General features: G+C 38.1%; 1 protein-coding gene across 2 annotated transcripts in view; it reads left to right on the top strand.

Annotated features, from left to right (window-relative positions):
• The window catches only part of MAGI2 (membrane associated guanylate kinase, WW and PDZ domain containing 2), a 1,495,474-nt gene that overhangs the window by 964,378 nt on the left and 513,102 nt on the right, over positions 1-17,994 (top strand). For both annotated transcript variants that reach the window (XM_018047275.1, XM_018047276.1), the window contains exon 5: positions 13,171-13,381. In XM_018047275.1, the coding sequence (XP_017902764.1) occupies positions 13,171-13,381 (211 nt within the window). The remainder of the gene's footprint in view (positions 1-13,170; positions 13,382-17,994) is intronic.

Raw genomic sequence — 17,994 nt, 5'->3', positions numbered from 1 at the left:
AGCTACCTTCACCAACAAAGGGAATACAGTATGTGTACACAGAGCTGCCTTCTCCAGGCCCCCAAGCCTGCAATTAGTGCAAATGAACTGCGTCTCCCAGAGAGCAAACAGAGTGTCCCTTATGTGATCACTGAGTGTCCTCAGCAATGATCTCAGTTCACCGTTAGGGACCCGCATCCAGGTCCTGTGCCGCTTGGCACGCTGACTGTGCATGCACCATCAGTCCTGGTTCTGTGAATGAGGTCCTGTCACTGTCAAAAGAATTATGTCCTCCGTGGTGAATCTCGCTGTTTTCCTGTGAATAATGGTGCACTCTGAAACCACCCCAACGCCTATGCCCTGCTTATTTTTGTGTGGGTTCACAGAGACTGTGATGTGTGTATCCACTCAGATCTTTATCTCTCTCCCTCTTTTTTTTTTTTTTTTTTTGCAAGGGAGGTTTAATTGTATTATTTTGTTCCCAAACATAGTACTGGTTTATCTCCCCACTGGAGGGGCAGATTTCTGGAGCTGTTTTAAAAAGTTAATTTTCAAAAATTAGATATTCCATTTATTAATCTTTTCTTAAATGATTATTTGAACGTGAAAGCTGCCCTAATTGTAAAATGCTCCAAGTATCCACATATGATTATAAAGTAACAAGATAATCTCTTTAGAGTCTGTAGCTATGAACTAGTAGTAACTATAACTGTACCACTGTAAACAAACATGAAATCATGATTAATTTCAGGGATGTCATTTTAAATCAAGGCAGACTCACTTTGTGATTAAACTGAAAGGGAAGTACTATTTGAACCTCTTCATGCCCAAAGACTGATTCAGCAATTTTGGAATCTTTGCACTCAACCTTTTGCGGAGTTTTTTCCGGCTTCTCTGAGTGTTTATGTGATGCACATGAGAGAGAGATTTGATACATGAAGGAGGAATGCACAGCAGGAACAACCATGGTCACACTGGGGTTTGTAAAGCACACTCAGAAAGCCTACAGACTAGCTGAAACGTTTGTGTCTTCGGGTTCTCCAAGCATTGTTAGAGTCTAAGCTTCTTTCTAGTCATGGTCTTCCATTCTCTCTAGGTTTGATATTCACCCTGTAGTCTATTTGCTTATCTCATATTTCTCCTCATGGATATGTTTATCAATTCAGTGTGGAATCTTAGCTACTTTATTGTCAGACAAAAGTTGCTCTAGTTATTTCTGACTGAAGGCTGCTCTTTGACTCTGAAGAGGGAAGGTCTCTGGATAAGGCCTCGCTGAGCACTCAGGGATAAAGGGATAGCACCTCCATCTTTTATTTTCTAATTGACTTCTTGTTCTCATGAAACAATATCTTGACTCCAATTTGGCCCCAAAGAATGACACCTGAATTATCAAGATCAAGGTTGAATAAAATCTTCTGCCTTTTCTTTCAGCCCCTGTGATGTTCCTTAAACTTCAGAAAGTGATGCTTCATGCAGTACTAATTTGCTGATTTTTGTCAGAATTTTGAAAGATCTGAAAATTATTGTACATACAAGTCTTATATTTTAGTTCATATCTTGTTTTGGTCTTTGACTATTTTCAGTACTTGTGTCAACTTCTCTCAGCCCAAAGTTGGTTGAAGATTTGGGGTGCTTGTTTCTATATGATAAATATCTTCAAAATTCATTGCATTATGAAAATCATATAGCACATATAGTTTCAATGATGTGAAGATTCATTTTATTGCCATTAGTCCAGTCTGCTTTTATTAAAATGTTAAAAATTAAAAAGAAGAATATATCCTAATTATGGCAGCAATTCTTTTTCCTTGTCAATGAAAAGTAATTCCCTCTACTAATCTTTTTAGTAATTCTTCCCAATTTAGCTTTTTATACACCCAAATTTTTCCTGTCATCTTCCACTCATACACCTTGCATTTTTCTATTTTCATAATTCCTCATATTGTTCTTTTAGTATTCCAAAGAATGTGTAACTAATTTTGGATTATAGATGTAAATGAAAAATAATTTTGAGATATTGAATATGCTTTCTTATTAATTCATATTTCCCTGACTGACCTCCTAAGTAAATGAGATCCAATTTGGTTACAGATATTACCGGTACAAAGTAATCAGGTTGGGCATTCCTGCTCCCTCAGTTGATATATCATCTCAAAAATCAGCAGCATAGTTACTCATACCCTAACTTTCCCTAATTCTAGTTTATTCTAGGCTTGTCTTTCTTTCATATTCTCAAATATTAAATATTAGTTAAAATATCCGGAAAAAATACACTTTTAAAATTGCCACAGTGTTTAAGGGCCACCCTTCCTCATTCTCATACCATACATAAAATGAAATTATAGTGCTTTGTTTTTAGAACTTAGAGATATTTTAGGAGAACTAAGGAATCAGAAAAATACCAACTACAAGTCAGTAATCAGTGTGCATAGAAACACCTCAGAAAGCAGAAAATATTACCACCTTTGCTTATGGGATTGCTGGAGCACTGGGAGTAGAAACAGGATAGAAAGAGCTTTGCACTGTTTTTCTTCTCTGTACTTTTGGATTTGGTCCCAGTGCATGTTTTACTACATCAAAAAAGTAATTTTTTTTCCTAAATGATGAGTTAATATTCACTAATCATTCAATGTGCAAATATTTTGGCACCCATATTATAATTCCTCTTCTCATTTGAGAAGGTTAGGAAAAGCAAAGAAAATTGACAGGAGCGCTGTTTGAGCAGTATGCCAGGACATTGACTTATTTCAATCAGCTGGCTGCATAGAATGCAGGTGGCCACTGCGTGACAGCTTCCTTTCTGAAAGCAGAATGTCCTCCATTTTCACAGTGGAAAATAATCTATAGTATGGCCATATGAAAAATCAATTACAATGATATTTTTCTCCTGTCCAAGAGTCAACCCTAAAATATTCATTTATTTACAAGTGCCTATATTTCAAATTCCAAAAACTTCAGCTTCTAGCAGTAGAGCAAGCATGTTATGATAGCCTCCACTCCATCCTACTGTTACAACAATACAAGAAGTCTTTATATCAACCTAACAGACATGCTTTTTGATGAGACTGCCAAGTTTGCAGGAAAGTAAGGAAAATCTTCAGGCCCCACCACTTTCACTGCTGTGGTCACTACCATAGTGCTACCAAAGTGAACAAGAGTCTGGAGCTGTCTATTAGATTTGAAAACCAAGCTTACCTTGAGTCTATATTAGGAGAAAGCCTTGGGCTAATATAAAAGAGAAGAGCTGTGTCTCTGACTATGATTTTAATCAGTACCCTCAAAGGTACGAAAGCCAAGTTCATAGCTCAGTAGCAGTCCCTGGCACCCAGCAAAATCAAATGTAGAACTCTGCAGGAAAACATACAGAACTTGGGAAAAATGTGTGATTTCTGAAGATTATTTTCCCTCCTTTAAATGAGTTAATACCACAGCAAGTTTCGACTGAGGAAGAAAAGCTCAATTTGTGCACACACCTTTTAAAGAAGATACATTAGCTTTATGTGTATCTTTCTTTGTTAAGAATTTGCATTGTTTTTTGAAACACCTGTCTTAAAAATCATATGAAGTTGACCATACTTCTTGCTTCTATGGGGAGAAAACATTTAAGTTGCTTGATTGATTGAACTCTACAGTTTATTTAGTGTTCTGTGTAGTATAATTCACATATTAAAAATATATAACATTTACTGAGCACCTACTATGTTCTGGTAGTTTACTGTTCTACACAATATATATACATGTCTTATCTAATCCTTACGTAATGTAATGTTACTCCACTTAAGGAAACTGAGGCAGGCACAGAGTGAGTTAAATGACTTGCCCAACAGCACACCGATAAGAACAGATTCAAAACCCAATTGCTAAGACACCAGCCTTAGCAATTATATTCTACTACTCCTTGTGGAGTGTTTATTGCTATCTGAGAACAGTTAAACAAAAAGAAAAAAATAATCTCAAATTATTCTATTCTCTTTCCTTATAAGCTACAAATATGTTCCTCAACCATTTTTTCCCATTAAATGTCCTTCAACGATGCTTATTTCCTAAAAATAACATAAAGACAAAAGAAAAAAGTTATTAGATTTATTAAAATTTGTCACAGAGCCATTAAAAATATAAATCATAGAGCTCTCTCACAGGGTATAGCAAGTTTTGAAAATTCATATTTTATGACTGAATAGAAAAGAAATTAAATCAACAATTTCCTATCTGGCTTTGAAATATTATGTTCCCTTATTTCAAAGGAAGGCAATTACAGAAAGCTTAACATTAACTATATGCACAGACCATGTCAAATGAAAATATGGATAAGGTATAAAATAGGCAATCTTCTTGAAATATTTTATCTTGGTTTCTGATTATCCTTTAATAAAACTCAGTAGGGACATTCAAAGCCATGGTATTCTGATTTATTGTTAGCCTTGCATCCTAAAGGCAATGTGTTAGATACTGCTAGAGCAATAAACATGTAAGTAAATGGAATGACTACTATACGTATGTAATATCAAAACCTTCTACTGGACCAGAGCTATAGAATTTATGTGAACTGTACTGAGTGCAAAAATGCATTCATTTAACTCTCTTCCCATTAAATGTTTTTAAGTCCCTATGCTGTGTACAGATCTTTGAGCTTTTCTGAATATTTTATGGGAAGAAGGAAATTATTTGCTGAATCCAAATAAATTATATTTAATTTTCACAGAAATAAAATTATATACAAATCTTGTTTTTTATAGGTCATTGGTTTTAAGACTGTATATTATCAACACCTATCCTTATCTCAAAGTTTCGACAGAATTTCTAGGAAATACAACAGTCCTAGTCATAGGGAAATTTTTTTTAATTATTGTCATTCTCTAAAAATAAATATTCATTCTTTATTGAAATGATTTTTGTTTATATTATCAGGGCAAAAATAAACCCCTCCTCTGGTTTGCAAGGCATCTAATGGACCTAGAAACTCAAAATGAAATGCTCAAAACTGCCAGTGTTTGATAAAGTCTGTTCACTTGAGCAGCAGGCATCTTGGGGGAAATTCATTTACATATCCAAAAAATTCATGTTTGGATTTAACAATAAAACCATTCTAAGAAAAGTGTGATGGAGGTTTAAAAGGCCATTTCTATATAACCACTTCCTAATCAAGAAATACTTTCAAACCACTATGAAAGAAAAACAATCATGGGGTTATTTGCTTCTTTCTCCTTAGTCAGAATGTAAATAGTCTAAGGTTTCTCAAGTCATAGATTTGACACATATGAGATCTGTGTTAAGGCGCATTTGCACACATAGAATTTTAAGCTAAACTTCATGAGAAGGGAAGAATGTTAGCAAGAATGGCTACACATACGCCTTGGTAAAATCTATTCTTTCCCATCCCTAATTACTAAAAGTTTATTATGGTGATATATCCAGACAATGAAATATTATTTAGTGCTGAAAATAAATGAACTATAAAACTATTAAAAGACATCAAGCAGACTTAAATGTGTTTTACTAAGTGAAAGAAGCCAATCTGAAACAACTCTATACACTATGAGTGAGTGAGTGAGTGAGTAAAGTCACTCAGTCTTGTCCGACTCTTTGCGACCCCATGGACTGTAGCCTGCCATGCTTCTTTGTCCATGGGATTTTCCAGGCAAGAGTACTGGAGTCGGTTGCCATTTCCTTCTCCAGGGGATCTTCCCGACCCAGGGATCAAACCCGGGTCTCCCAGATTGTAGTCAGATGCTTTACCGTCTGAGCCACCAGGGAAGTCCTGTACACTATATAACATTCTGGAAAAGGCTAAACTATGGAGACAGTGAAAGCATCAATGGTTTCCAAGAGTTAGAGGGGCGAGACGGATGAAAGCAGAGCACAGAGGATTTTTAGAGCAGTCAAACCACCCTATATATTTCAGTGGTGGCTATGTGTCATTATACAGTTGTTAAGACTCATAAAATATACATGGAGAAGGCACTGGCACCCCACTCCAGTATTCTTGCCTGGAAAATCCCATGGATGGAGGAGCCTGGTAGGCTGCAGTCCGTGAGGTCACTAAGAGTTGGATACTACTGAGCGACTTCACTTTCACTTTTCACTTTCATGCATTGGAAAAGGAAATGGCAACCCGCTCCAGTGTTCTTGCCTGGAGAATCCCAGGGACAGGGAAGCCTGGGGGGCTGCCACCTATGGGGTTGCACAGAGTCAGACACGACTGATGCAACTTAGCAGCAGCATAAAATATACAACACCAGGAGTGAACCCTATTGTAAACTATAGACTTTGAGTGATGGCGATGTGTCATTGTAGTTTCGTCAGCTGTAAAATGTACCATGCTGTGGAGGATTAGTAATGGGGGAGATAATGCATTTGTGTGGTCAGACAGTGTTAGAGATTTCTGTTCCTTTCTCTTAATTTTGCTGTGAACTTAAAATTGATCTAAAATATAAAGTCTATTTTTTAAAAGTCCATTCTGATCTTAATGGGTTCTTTCTCAGTTACTTATATAATACTCAACATATTTGATTTTTTAAAATATTAAGCCACATACAAAAGAAAGACATATTATCTAAAATATAATGAAGTTAAATTCTACTCTCCTTATTAAGCAGGGAAATAATTGTAATGAAGCGTGAAACAATAATTTATAGTCCTAGACATGATAAATATTGGTTCAGTGGATTGTGAGGTAAACCTGCCTAAATACTGTTTAGTGAATTGGATTGTGTCCCCCCCAACCCCCGCCCCGCTCCAACATTCATATGTTGAGGTCCAAACCACCAAAATCACAGAAAATGAACTTATTTCCTATTTGGAAATAGGATGCAGCTATCTTAACTAAGTAGTAGTAGTTATTAGTTCTCCTAATAAAATAGTAGATCAGTAGGGTGGGCCCCTGACTGAGGATGACTAGTGTCCTTATAAAAGGGAAATTAGACAAGCATCCAGGTAGCATACCATATGAAGACTGGAGTTAATGTTGCTACAAACCAGGAGATAATCAGAAGCCAGCAGAGAAGCCTGGAACAGACCCTCCTGTAGCACCTTCAGAGGGAGCATAGCCCTGCTGGTGAACACTTGTTCTAAGTTTTCTGTAAAAATAAATTTGTATTAAGTCATACAGTTTTGTTCTATGGTGTTATCATAGGACTAGCAAACAAATACAGACAATGTGAACCACAGTCACCTTAACTGCCCACTGCCTAGCCTAGTTCTTAGCAGTTAGCAAGGTCTCAACAAATGCTTAATTAATGAATTAATGCAATTTTCCTGGTACACAAGGTAGGAAATATGATGTCAGTTTCTTTCTTTGCTGACTGTTAAATAATGGAGATTCTCCGACAGCTGCCACAGGTGCTCTTGTTTCCATGTGTCCTATCACCTCCCTAATATTATGCGGCTCTTTTGTGCCATTGCATATCCCTCCCTAAATCACTGTGGTAGTACCTGTATCATTATCCACTGTGAGGAAACAGGTCCTTTCCACCCCTCATGTTGGCTTGCATATCAAAGAGGGTGCTACTTTCTCTCCCAGTTCCTTGACTTATTCTGCCCAAAAGAGGTAGAGTGGCTTCTCGGAGTGGTATATCTTTGAAGGATAATTCTGGGCCTGCTTTGCCCAATTCCTCTGCTTTTTTTTAATCCCTCTGAATATTCTGCATGGCTTTTCCAGAAACAGGTTCTATGTCTGTGTGGGAAACCTGCCCTAGTTCAGTACTGTCTTGGGCATACTGGCTTGATTCTACATTTCACCAGAAGCCCTCGACTCTCACCATAAACTGCATCCCTAGATTAGCCGTTATGAGCAGTAAATGTTGGAAATGTTGTGATTCTCCATTTGCTTTATTCATTTTTTTCTCTTATTTTGTTCAGATAAAGAAAACAAGTGCCGCTTATTACTTCCCTCTCAAACCAATTCTTAATAACCTGATAAAAATAGCTTTTTACTCTCCCTCATTAAACTCTTGTTAAATATCTTGCACACTGTAGGTATTCATGTTTGCTAATGTAACAATTGATTGAATAGGTAAGAATAAATGAATGAGTGAATAAATGAATTAAACTGGGAGAACTTGGCTCAGTGATCTCTGGTACATTAATAAATATAATTAGTGACATCTCCATTTTTCAGAGTGAAAAGGGGGACCTCCTGGGAACTGAAGACCTTCTGGGATTAAGTGCAACTGTGACCTGAACCAAGTATCAGTGCTTTACTGCGTGTACGTTGGTTACTCAGTCGTGTGTGGCTCTTTGCAACCCCACGAACTGTAGCCCTCCAGGCTTCTCTGTCCATGGAATTCTCCAGGCAAGAATAGCGGAGTAGATTTCCATTCCCTTCTTCAGAGGATCTTCCCAACACAGGAGTCAAAGTCTGGTCTCCTGCATTGCAGGCAGATTATTTACCATTTGAGCTACAGAGAAGTCCCACCTTTCAGGAGATGTCTCACGTTTCTCTGGAAAATATAGTTATCAAATGAGGAAAAAAGAAGAGTTGTTCATAGCTAATCTTTGGCTGTATCTGTCAGGATATTCTGTATTTTCTTTTTGTTCGTTCACTTAATCCATTCCAACTTGGCTTTCCCACCTACCACTCCACTATAACCGCTCCCATATCTGGTAGCTAATATCACCAGTGGCCTCTCTATCACTAATTCTGCTAGATTTTACATCCTTATCTTTCTGTTGGCCTGCTGAGAGGTTCTGGCCGCAGATAAGTATTTACTCCTCACTGTCCTTTGCTTGGCTTGTGTGGCATGACAACTGGTTTTTCTGTTACTTCCCTGGCTGCTCTCTCCTGATCATTCTCTCACTGACTGTTAAATGTTGGAGTTCCTCAGCTAGCTATTCGAGGTATTCTTGTTTCCACTTGCTGAACTGTCTCTCTAGCCATTTCATTCACTCCTGTGGTTTAAATTATAATACACTTTAGCCATGAAAGTGAAAATGAAGGTCGCTCAGTCGTGTCCAACTATTTGCGACCCCATGGACTATACAGTCCATGGAATTCTCCAAGCCAGAATACTGAAGTGTGTGTAGCCTTTCCCTTCTCCAGGGGATCTTCCCAACCCAGGGATCGAACCCACGTCTGCTGCATTGCAGGCAGATTCTTTACCAGCTGAGCCACAAGGGAGGCCCACAGTCTAGCCATGTGCTGTTGTCTTTTAAATTTGGTGAATTCCCTAAGAACTCTCTGACTTGACATCTCCATTGTGAATTTGAGATGAACCTCTATCTCTTGTGCCTAAAATTATACCCACTGGTTTCCCCACTCCTGACAGAGTCTTCCTGCTCCTCTCGTGGTGCTTAGCCCAGTGAATTGCTTTCCCCCTTTGGGTTTACCGTGACTTCTTATTTGTCCTTACCAGTACATTTGTTTAATCATATCAAATCTACATTCTAATTTTATTTTTCAGTTCATAGAAGAGTCATGCCATTGACACCATCATCTCTTGTCTCAATCACAAAAAATAACTCCCCACTGGTCTGTGAATATCTACTCTTAATACTTTCAAACCCCAAGAATAGCTAGGAGGATCTTTATGGAGAATGAAAATCTACTTGTGTCATCCCCTTGATTAAGACACATCAGTACCTTCTCATTTCTCTCCAGGTACAGTTCCAAATTCTGAGCATGCTTTCTAAGGCTTAATCCGTTCCTTGCTTGTCTTTTTCTTTCTCCTTTACCTTCCTCTGAAAGAAGCCTCTTGACTCCATTTTCTAGTCTCAGATTTGTTAGCACACTGGAAAAGGGGCTTTCCTTGATTATGTAAGGTTAGATAAATGCATATACATGAGATCACATCTTTCCCTTTGGTAACATTCATCACACTTAAAATTGCTAAGACTACACATCTTGACATATTTCAAGTTCCATGAGAGCAGGGATCATGTCTTTCTTGTTTGCTTTTCTGTCCTTGGTGCCTGACGCCAACTGAGTGTTTAATAAATATTAAGTGAACATTGAATAAATGAATATGTTCAGATCATGACCTTGCATTTTCACTTTGCAAATGCATCATGACATTTGGAAGTACCTGAGAACAGTATGCTTCTTATATTGATAATTGCATGTTGTAATAAGGTATAACAAAGAACCTAAAGAGAAGAGTCCCTTCTCTTGCTGTTTCTTTCCTGAACAATTTACAAAGGTCAAATCTGTATGGAGAATCAGGTGGAAGACTACATCACTAAGGAATATATTGTTTTCATAAAATCCTCTTTTACAAAGAAGAAACAACAAAAACTTGTAAAATGTTCTTATCCTTCCTAATTCCTAAAGATACTTCTTATTGCTCTCTGAGATTGAGACGCACAGGGAAAAAATCAATCCAAGCTGTTGATTAAGATGATAAGTACATTCTACTTTAGTTTACTCATCTTATATTGCTTTTATTAATTTTAAAGTTATAAAAATAGTAGCCAACTAATGCAGAGGTATGTTAAAAAAAATCTCCCACTTCCATCCAATTTTACTGCTTTGGGTTACTCAAAGTTGACAATCTATTGTACATCTTTCCATCTTGTTTTTACAGTCTTATGATTATAAGCAAAATTATACATGTGTCTAACTTGGTGTTTGCTTATTTTAAAAAATAGAATCAATAGTGTACATGCATTATTCTTCAACTTAGATTATTCTTTAAACAATAATGATTGGCATCTTTTCCAGGTTGTAGGCCTTTACACTACATAATTTTGCATGGTAAAGATAACCACAATTTATTTAATGATTTTCTCATTGATAGGCATCCAAATCATTTCCAGGTCTTTGCTACTACAGACAAATATACTGGTAGAGTAAGCCTTGTTATTTAAGTATCTTTATATACTACCACCTTTATTTGTAGAGGATATTTCTCAAACAGGTTACTGAGGCAGACCATATATGTATTTGTATATTTTTTAATGTTAATAGTTATAAATTAGGTTCCCATACAGTTGTGGAATTTCCTGTTTCCAAGAGGGCTGCCTCATCATCACAATGGCATTGTATGTCAGTAGTGTCTCCTTCCAGTTTCTGGGTTAAGCCATCCCCACTACACCTTCTGCTGTGAAGAAGTCATATGATCCTCACTGCAGGTGGATTGGTTCTCTATTCTCAGCTACTTTCCGTGTCTCCACCAGAGCATACTTGGACTTCTGTGTGATACCCATGTCTAAGGGAAGTCTTCGGAGTAGTACTTCCCAAATGTATTCATCCACTTATTTCTGACACCCTGATGGAAATTTGGAGCCACTCTGCAGGAAACATTCCTCCCAAAGTTCCAAACTAAAGTATTCCACAGACCATCTCTGCTTTTGGCTCCCTTGATCGTTTCTGTGGTTTCCCTCTTTGTACACTACCACAGCCCTGTCTGAAACCTAAATATAGTGGTACTGAATCCCTGAATGAACCAAGGAATATCTGAAATCTAAACATTTGCCCTTCAGACTTCTCTTCCAACTGCCTTCTTACCTTGCAGGAAATTTCTCTGAACCTGAGCTTTCCAAAGGTAAGATTTAAAACACATGCTAGTAATGAATTTTCAATATAATATTTTCTTTTTTTTTTTAAGAATCTGTCTTTAAAAAATACTGTAAGTTTCCTGAAATATGATCATCCTTCTTTAAACTATTTATGCAGGGTTTATTTTTTCTAAATTAAAAAAAAAATCTGCTTATCTCTCCCTACTTGAAGACCTATACTCTGATGTAATCATCATGATATATCAGATGCTGTCTTCTGGTAGCATCTGAGAAATACTTGGGTTGGATACATGGGTGAATGGCATTCAGAACTTCTGCATGTTTAAGAGTGACTTGCTTTTGTATAGATGAATAATATTTTGGTAAAGTTCTTGGACTGCTATACTTTTCTTTTCCTCAAGTTACTACAGATATTATCTTACTATCTTTGAGCTCCAAGTATTACAAGTGAAAGGTCTGATGATCTTCTATTCCTCTTTTTTGGGGTAAGTTTCTTTAGTATGGAAGCTGGTAAAGTTGCTTTATAACATTGGAGTTTGGAAATCTCACGTAGATGTGTTTAGGTGAAATGTATGCTTCATTAATTTGGCCTCAGATTCAGTAAACCGTTTTAATTGGCAGACTCCTATGTCTCTTCATCTTAGGTAAATTTTAGTCTATTTTTATTGAATTTTAATTTTTTCTCCGTGTGTTCCTGTTCATCATTCTGGATCTCATATCGTTTGCAGGTTGATATCCTTGGGTCTCAACATCTGATATCCTCCAATCATTTTATTGTTTCTCTTAAAGTGTACATTTCTTTTAGTTTTTGCTCTGTTGGATTAGGTTTCTATCGCAGCCATAAGAATTTACCACACATCTAGTTGCTTAAGATTGAAGGCAAAAGGAGAAGGGAGCAGTAGAGGATGAGATGGTTAGATAGCATCACCAACTCAATGGACATGATTTTGAGCAAACTCTGGGAGATGGTGGAGGACAGGGAGGACAGTCCATGGGGTCGCAAAGAATCGACCTGACTTAGTGACTGAGCAACAACAGTGGCCTAAAGCAGTGCGTTTTTTTTTTATCGTACTGCTCTGTAGGTTAGAAGTCTGAAATGGGTCTCACTGGGCTAAATCAAGATTTCTAAAAGACTTATTTTCTAGAGACTCTAAAAGAAAATCCATGATTTTGGCTTGCCAGCTTCTAAAGGTCACCCGCACTTCTTAGCTAGTGTTGGATCCCCTTCTGTCTTCAAAATCAGCAGCAATGCATTTCTTTGGCCAATGCTTCTGTTCAATAGTCATATCTCCCTCTTATAGTCCTCTTCTGCTTTCTTCTTGTACTTGTAAAGACCCTTGTCATTACAGCAAGCCCACCTGAATAATTGAAGAAGATCTCCAATCTCAAGGCCCTTCATTTAATTGATCCTGCAAATCTTCTTTTGCCACATAAGGTAACAATCACATGTTCCAGGGCGTAGGGCACAGGCGTCCTTAGGGATTCATTGCTCTGTCTACCACACCTATATAATGATATGGTCCTCCAATTTAGTCATCAGGTTTAATTAGTTGTAGAATAGACTAGAATGATAAGTGAAAGAGGAACTCAGATAGGCCTACTGATAATTTTCAGAGGAGGTTGCAATTATGCTTTTTCTGTTAGCTTTCAGAGAGCTCATTCCCTGGTGAGCATAGTCCATACTCACTCAGAAGGTACAGTGGCTGGAGTGACTAACCGTGTACCCTTGTTTTTTTGTAGAATCCAGTGAACCTGAAGACAAGAGTGTAGGTGCCTCAGGGGAGACACCCTCCCAGCCTTATCCTGCACCAGTGTACAGTCAGCCTGAGGAGGTGAAGGAGCAGATGGATGATGCGAAACCAGCTAAACCTGAGGAGAATGAGGACTCAGACCCATTGCCTGACAACTGGGAAATGGCTTATACAGAGAAGGGTGAAGTCTACTTCATTGAGTGAGTCTCACACATTTCTCTGAACATTTTCACAAAGATCATAGCAGTATTTTAGTGATGTAACAGATGGAGAGGTGGGTCAGAATAATTTGAATTTTATTGATTGTGATATTACCTTCTTTGTGAGAGAATAATGGGATGGCACCTTGATACAGCTAAAGATGCTAGATTACAGCTATAAACCAAATAATGAATTAAACAATGCCACTGTAAAATTTGTTGCAATCATGACTGAGGAGGCAAATATCCATGTGATGTTACTTTTGAATTGGAAATAGGGAGGAAATGCTTACTCGACCCTTCTAAGACATCTGTGTAGCTCAAATGAGATAATCCCCATTTTTAAAATGAAATTGCTGGAAACCTCCACCATCATGTCCAATGGTTTGATTGAATGCCAACTATTGAGAGCCTAATACTTGCTAATCACAAATGAGAATATTTTAAGCATTTGACCCTAAGGTCAGCTGTCAATAAAATCACATGTTTGGTATAGTTTGTCATATTTATTTTTATTATATCCCATTCTATTTATTGCTTACCTTTTTATGATTTACCAAGGAAAATGAAGGGCTAATTCTGAACTAACTAGTGATGCATACTCAGTCTAATCTTTCCTTTCACTGGGGATGTTTTTTCCCCAAACTCAGTTTTTATATATTTTATTAACAGCATTGCCTAGCTTTCCTTTTCTTTATCTTCTTGGAGTAGAACAACTTTTTTAACCCCCTGAGTTGAAGATTGTGGCTAAATATTAAATTGTTGATGTGCATGAGACAATCAAAATGTTCATTAGAAAGGTAAAAAACTAAATATATGATAAATGAACAACAACCCTTATTCCCTCAAAGCTGTAGGAGACTCAGAGGGAAACATTAACAGAATCTGAAGTTTTCAGTTCAGATAGTAGATAAAAATATGTAAACTCTTGATTACTCAAGAAAACTATTAAAACTAGATTTTCTTTCCAAACCTGGAGTGATTTGTGACTTAGATCTCCATAGGCAGAACTCAATTGTGAAATTGAAATGTTACCACATGCCAATATTTAATTTTCACATGAAAACTTTATAACAGGTGGCCAAGGGAATACATAATCAGGTAATTACTTGGTGCTCTGCTTGACTCCAACATGGATGGGCAATGCATGAAATACATTGCTACCATTCATCTTTTGACAAATCTTATGTTACAAGAAAGAATAAAATTCTCTTGCATATTTCTTATGGCTATAATCAATGACCCACAGGCATCCTTTTATCAATTAATTGGAAAAAAGAAGGTCATACAGAATTTTTTAGATGTTTGAATGTATTTATATCAAAAACATAATTTTGTTATCGATAAGCTTAGCATAGCACCATTGCAGACCAGAAATCAAAGTATAAACCTAGATGTGAGGTCTCACATTGGTGCTCAGAACAGTTGTTTAAAACAGGGAGACTGACTATGTACACATTTTTATTCCATAATATAGGTGGAGTAAGACTATGTGGAAATAAGAAAAACAGCATGGCAAGTTGATGAAAGAACTATTTTCTTACAGTGCTTTCAATAATGCAATTATAAAAACCTCCTTTTTTGTGATTATAAAGTAAACTTTCCCCTTTTAACTGAGTCAGATTTCGGGATTATGGAGAAAAGAGATTTCATAAGACAGAAGCTATATTTGTGGTTTATAGTAAATGATGAGGCTCTGTCAAGACTTGGGAGAATGGACCAAAATGATTCTGTTAATATGCTAGTCAGACATCCAGTATCAGAATCAAAAGACTCATTAGGGTTTGTCCCTGGTCTTAAATTTATTGTCACACTGGGGAAGAAAGAATAAGAGGGATAGTTAAAACAATTAGTCAACCACTCATTTCTGAATTTTGTGATACAATTTCAGTAAGATACACTTAGGTAACAAAAGGAAGCATTATAGGAAAGGTAAAATAATGTAGACTTGAGAAGTTGGTACTAGGTAAATAGTACACTCCAGGTATAAGAACTGTCATTACAAAAACCAGATACTTTATGTGTTAGGAGTAGGGAGAAGATGCCCAGACCTACTATAGAGATGTTAGTTGGTGAAAACCGTGTTAAATGATGGCTCCATTCTCATTTTGCTTGATCATTAGTGCTTTTGAAAAACAAGCAGAGGTTTTTGCCTATTTATCTTCTTCCTATTACTGTAGGGAAGGATGAATGAATGGTATTAGGAGCAGAGATGGGGTGAGCTGAAAAATTAAAACAAAAAAGAGGAGACAATTTCATTTGCAACATGAATGTTAATGCTAAGGGAGATTCATCCAGAGGTCAAGGAGAGGGAAGAAGCCTGGAGTAAAGGCTGAAGTGAGAGTGTGATGGGAAAGTGATTAAAATCGGAGACAGGGGCAGATGCCTGCTTAAGTAGGTCATTCACAGAATGGAGGTATCCCCTGGCCCACCCTTCATCCTGGACCAGCTTGAAATCTGTCTTTTCTTCCTTCAAAAACCTTACTTTGACTCATAAGACCCAGTGATACAAGCTCAGGTATCCCAGAGCAGGGAGGGGTGAGGCAGTGTCTTTTTCGTTTGGTGCCTCATTCTCACACCGTTGCAACCGGTGCCGCCTGTTCCTTTCTCTGCGGCCCACATTTAGCTCTGCTGTTCTCCCTTCTCAGTGACTTCCTCCAGACTGCTTTCACTCTGTGCTCTGGAATGCTCCTTCCCAACTACGTTTGGCAAAATCAGCACTTCAACCCACAGCTTATCTTTGCTGCTGATACTGCAGTGAATGCTTACCTGCATATAGTCCGTGCTGTATAAGCCCTGTGGAAACAGTCTGGTAGGGCAGGAGAAGCAACAGCACAGGGACCGTGATGGGCCTTTAGGACTTGCTTAGGGACTGAGCCGTGATGTGGCCCAGAGTTTCTGGCCAAGAAGCTTATAAAACAATACTATTTGTAACGTTAAAGTTCGCAGTTCTGAAGCTAAGTCAGAGTAAAGAAAGAAAAAGAAAAGTAGAGTAATTTTAAGAGAAAGGTAAAACAGAAGGAAATGTGGAAGAGGTGGAAAATTAGACAGCTTACCGCTCTCTCTGAAGAGAGCCGACACCAGTGGAAACACTTCTGCTAAAAATGTGTGCGAGCTGCTTAGAGTAATGCGAGTCCCTGGTAGATTAGCATGTGCTCATTGTTTTTGTTGTTCAGTCACTAAGTTGTGTCCATCCCTTTGTGACACCATGGACTGCAGCACACCATGCTTCCTTGTCCTTCACTATAACTCATGTCCATTGAGTTGGTGATGCCATTGCACTTTACCGAATTTTGTCTCCAATGAAACAAATATTGTAATCAAACATAAAAAAGTGAAACAGAGGAAAAGGAACCTATGGTTCTGTATAAAATTTAAATATAATTCTATATTCATTTCTGAGTTGTTGTTTGGTCACGGCAGATCCCATTGACTGCAGCATGCTAGGCTTCCAAGTCTTTCACCATCTCCTAGTTCAGTTCAGTTCAGTCGCTCAGTCGTGTCTGACTCTTTGCAACCCCATGGACAGCAGCAAGCCAGGCTTCCCTGTCCATCACCAACTCCCAGAGCTTACTCAAACTCGTGTCCATTGAGTCGGTGATGCCATCCAATCATCTTATCCATCCTCTGTCATCCCCTTCACCTCCCAGCTTCAATCTTCCCCAGCACCAGGGTCTTTTCCAATGAGTCAGTTCTTCACATCAGATGGCCAAAGTATTGGACTTTCAGCTTCAGCATCGGTCCTTTCAATGAATACTCAGGACTCATTTCCTTTAGGATGGACTGGTTGGATCTCCTTGCAGTCCAAGGGACTCTCAAGAGTCTTCTCCAACACCACAGTTCAAAAGCATCAAATCTTCAGTACTCAGCTTTCTTTATAATCCAACTCTCACATCCACACATGACCACTGGAAAAACCATAGCCTTGACTAGGCAGACTTTTGTTGACAGAGTAATGTCTCTGCTTTTTAATATGCTATCTAGGTTGGTCATAACTTTCCTTCCAAGGAGTAAGCATCTTTTAATTTCTTGGCTGCAATCACCATCTGCAGTGACTTTGGAGCCCCCCAAAATAAAGTCAGACACTGTTTCCCCATCTATTTGCCATGAAGTGATGGGACCAGATGCCATGATCTTAGTTTCCCGAATGTTGAGCTTTAAGCAAACTTTTTCACTCTCCTGTTTCACTTTCATCAAGAGGCTCTTTAGTTCTTCTTCACTTTCTAACATAAGGTTGGTGTCATCGGCATAACGGAGGTTATTGAGGCAATCTTGATTCCAGCTTCTGCTTCATCCAGCCCAGCGTTTCATATGATGTAACCAGTCCATTCTGAAGGAGATCAACCCTGGGATTTCTTTGGAAGGAATGATGCTAAAGCTGAAACTCCAGTACTTTGGTCACCTCATGAGAAGAGTTGACTCATTGGAAAAGATTCTGATGCTGGGAGAGACTGGGGGCAGGAGGAGAAGGGGATGACCGAGGATGAGATGGCTGGATGGCATCATGGACTCGATGGATGTGAGTCTGAGTGAACTCCAGGAGATGGTGATGAACAGGGAGGCCTGGCATGCTGTAATTTATGGGGTCGCATGGGGTCGCAAAGATTCGGACA

The sequence above is a fragment of the Capra hircus genome, chromosome 4 (assembly GCF_001704415.2).
Source record: "Capra hircus breed San Clemente chromosome 4, ASM170441v1, whole genome shotgun sequence".
Lineage (NCBI taxonomy): Eukaryota > Metazoa > Chordata > Mammalia > Artiodactyla > Bovidae > Capra > Capra hircus.
The sequence above is the reverse complement of the archived record's forward strand: the minus strand, read 5'-3'. Positions and strand labels throughout refer to the sequence as shown.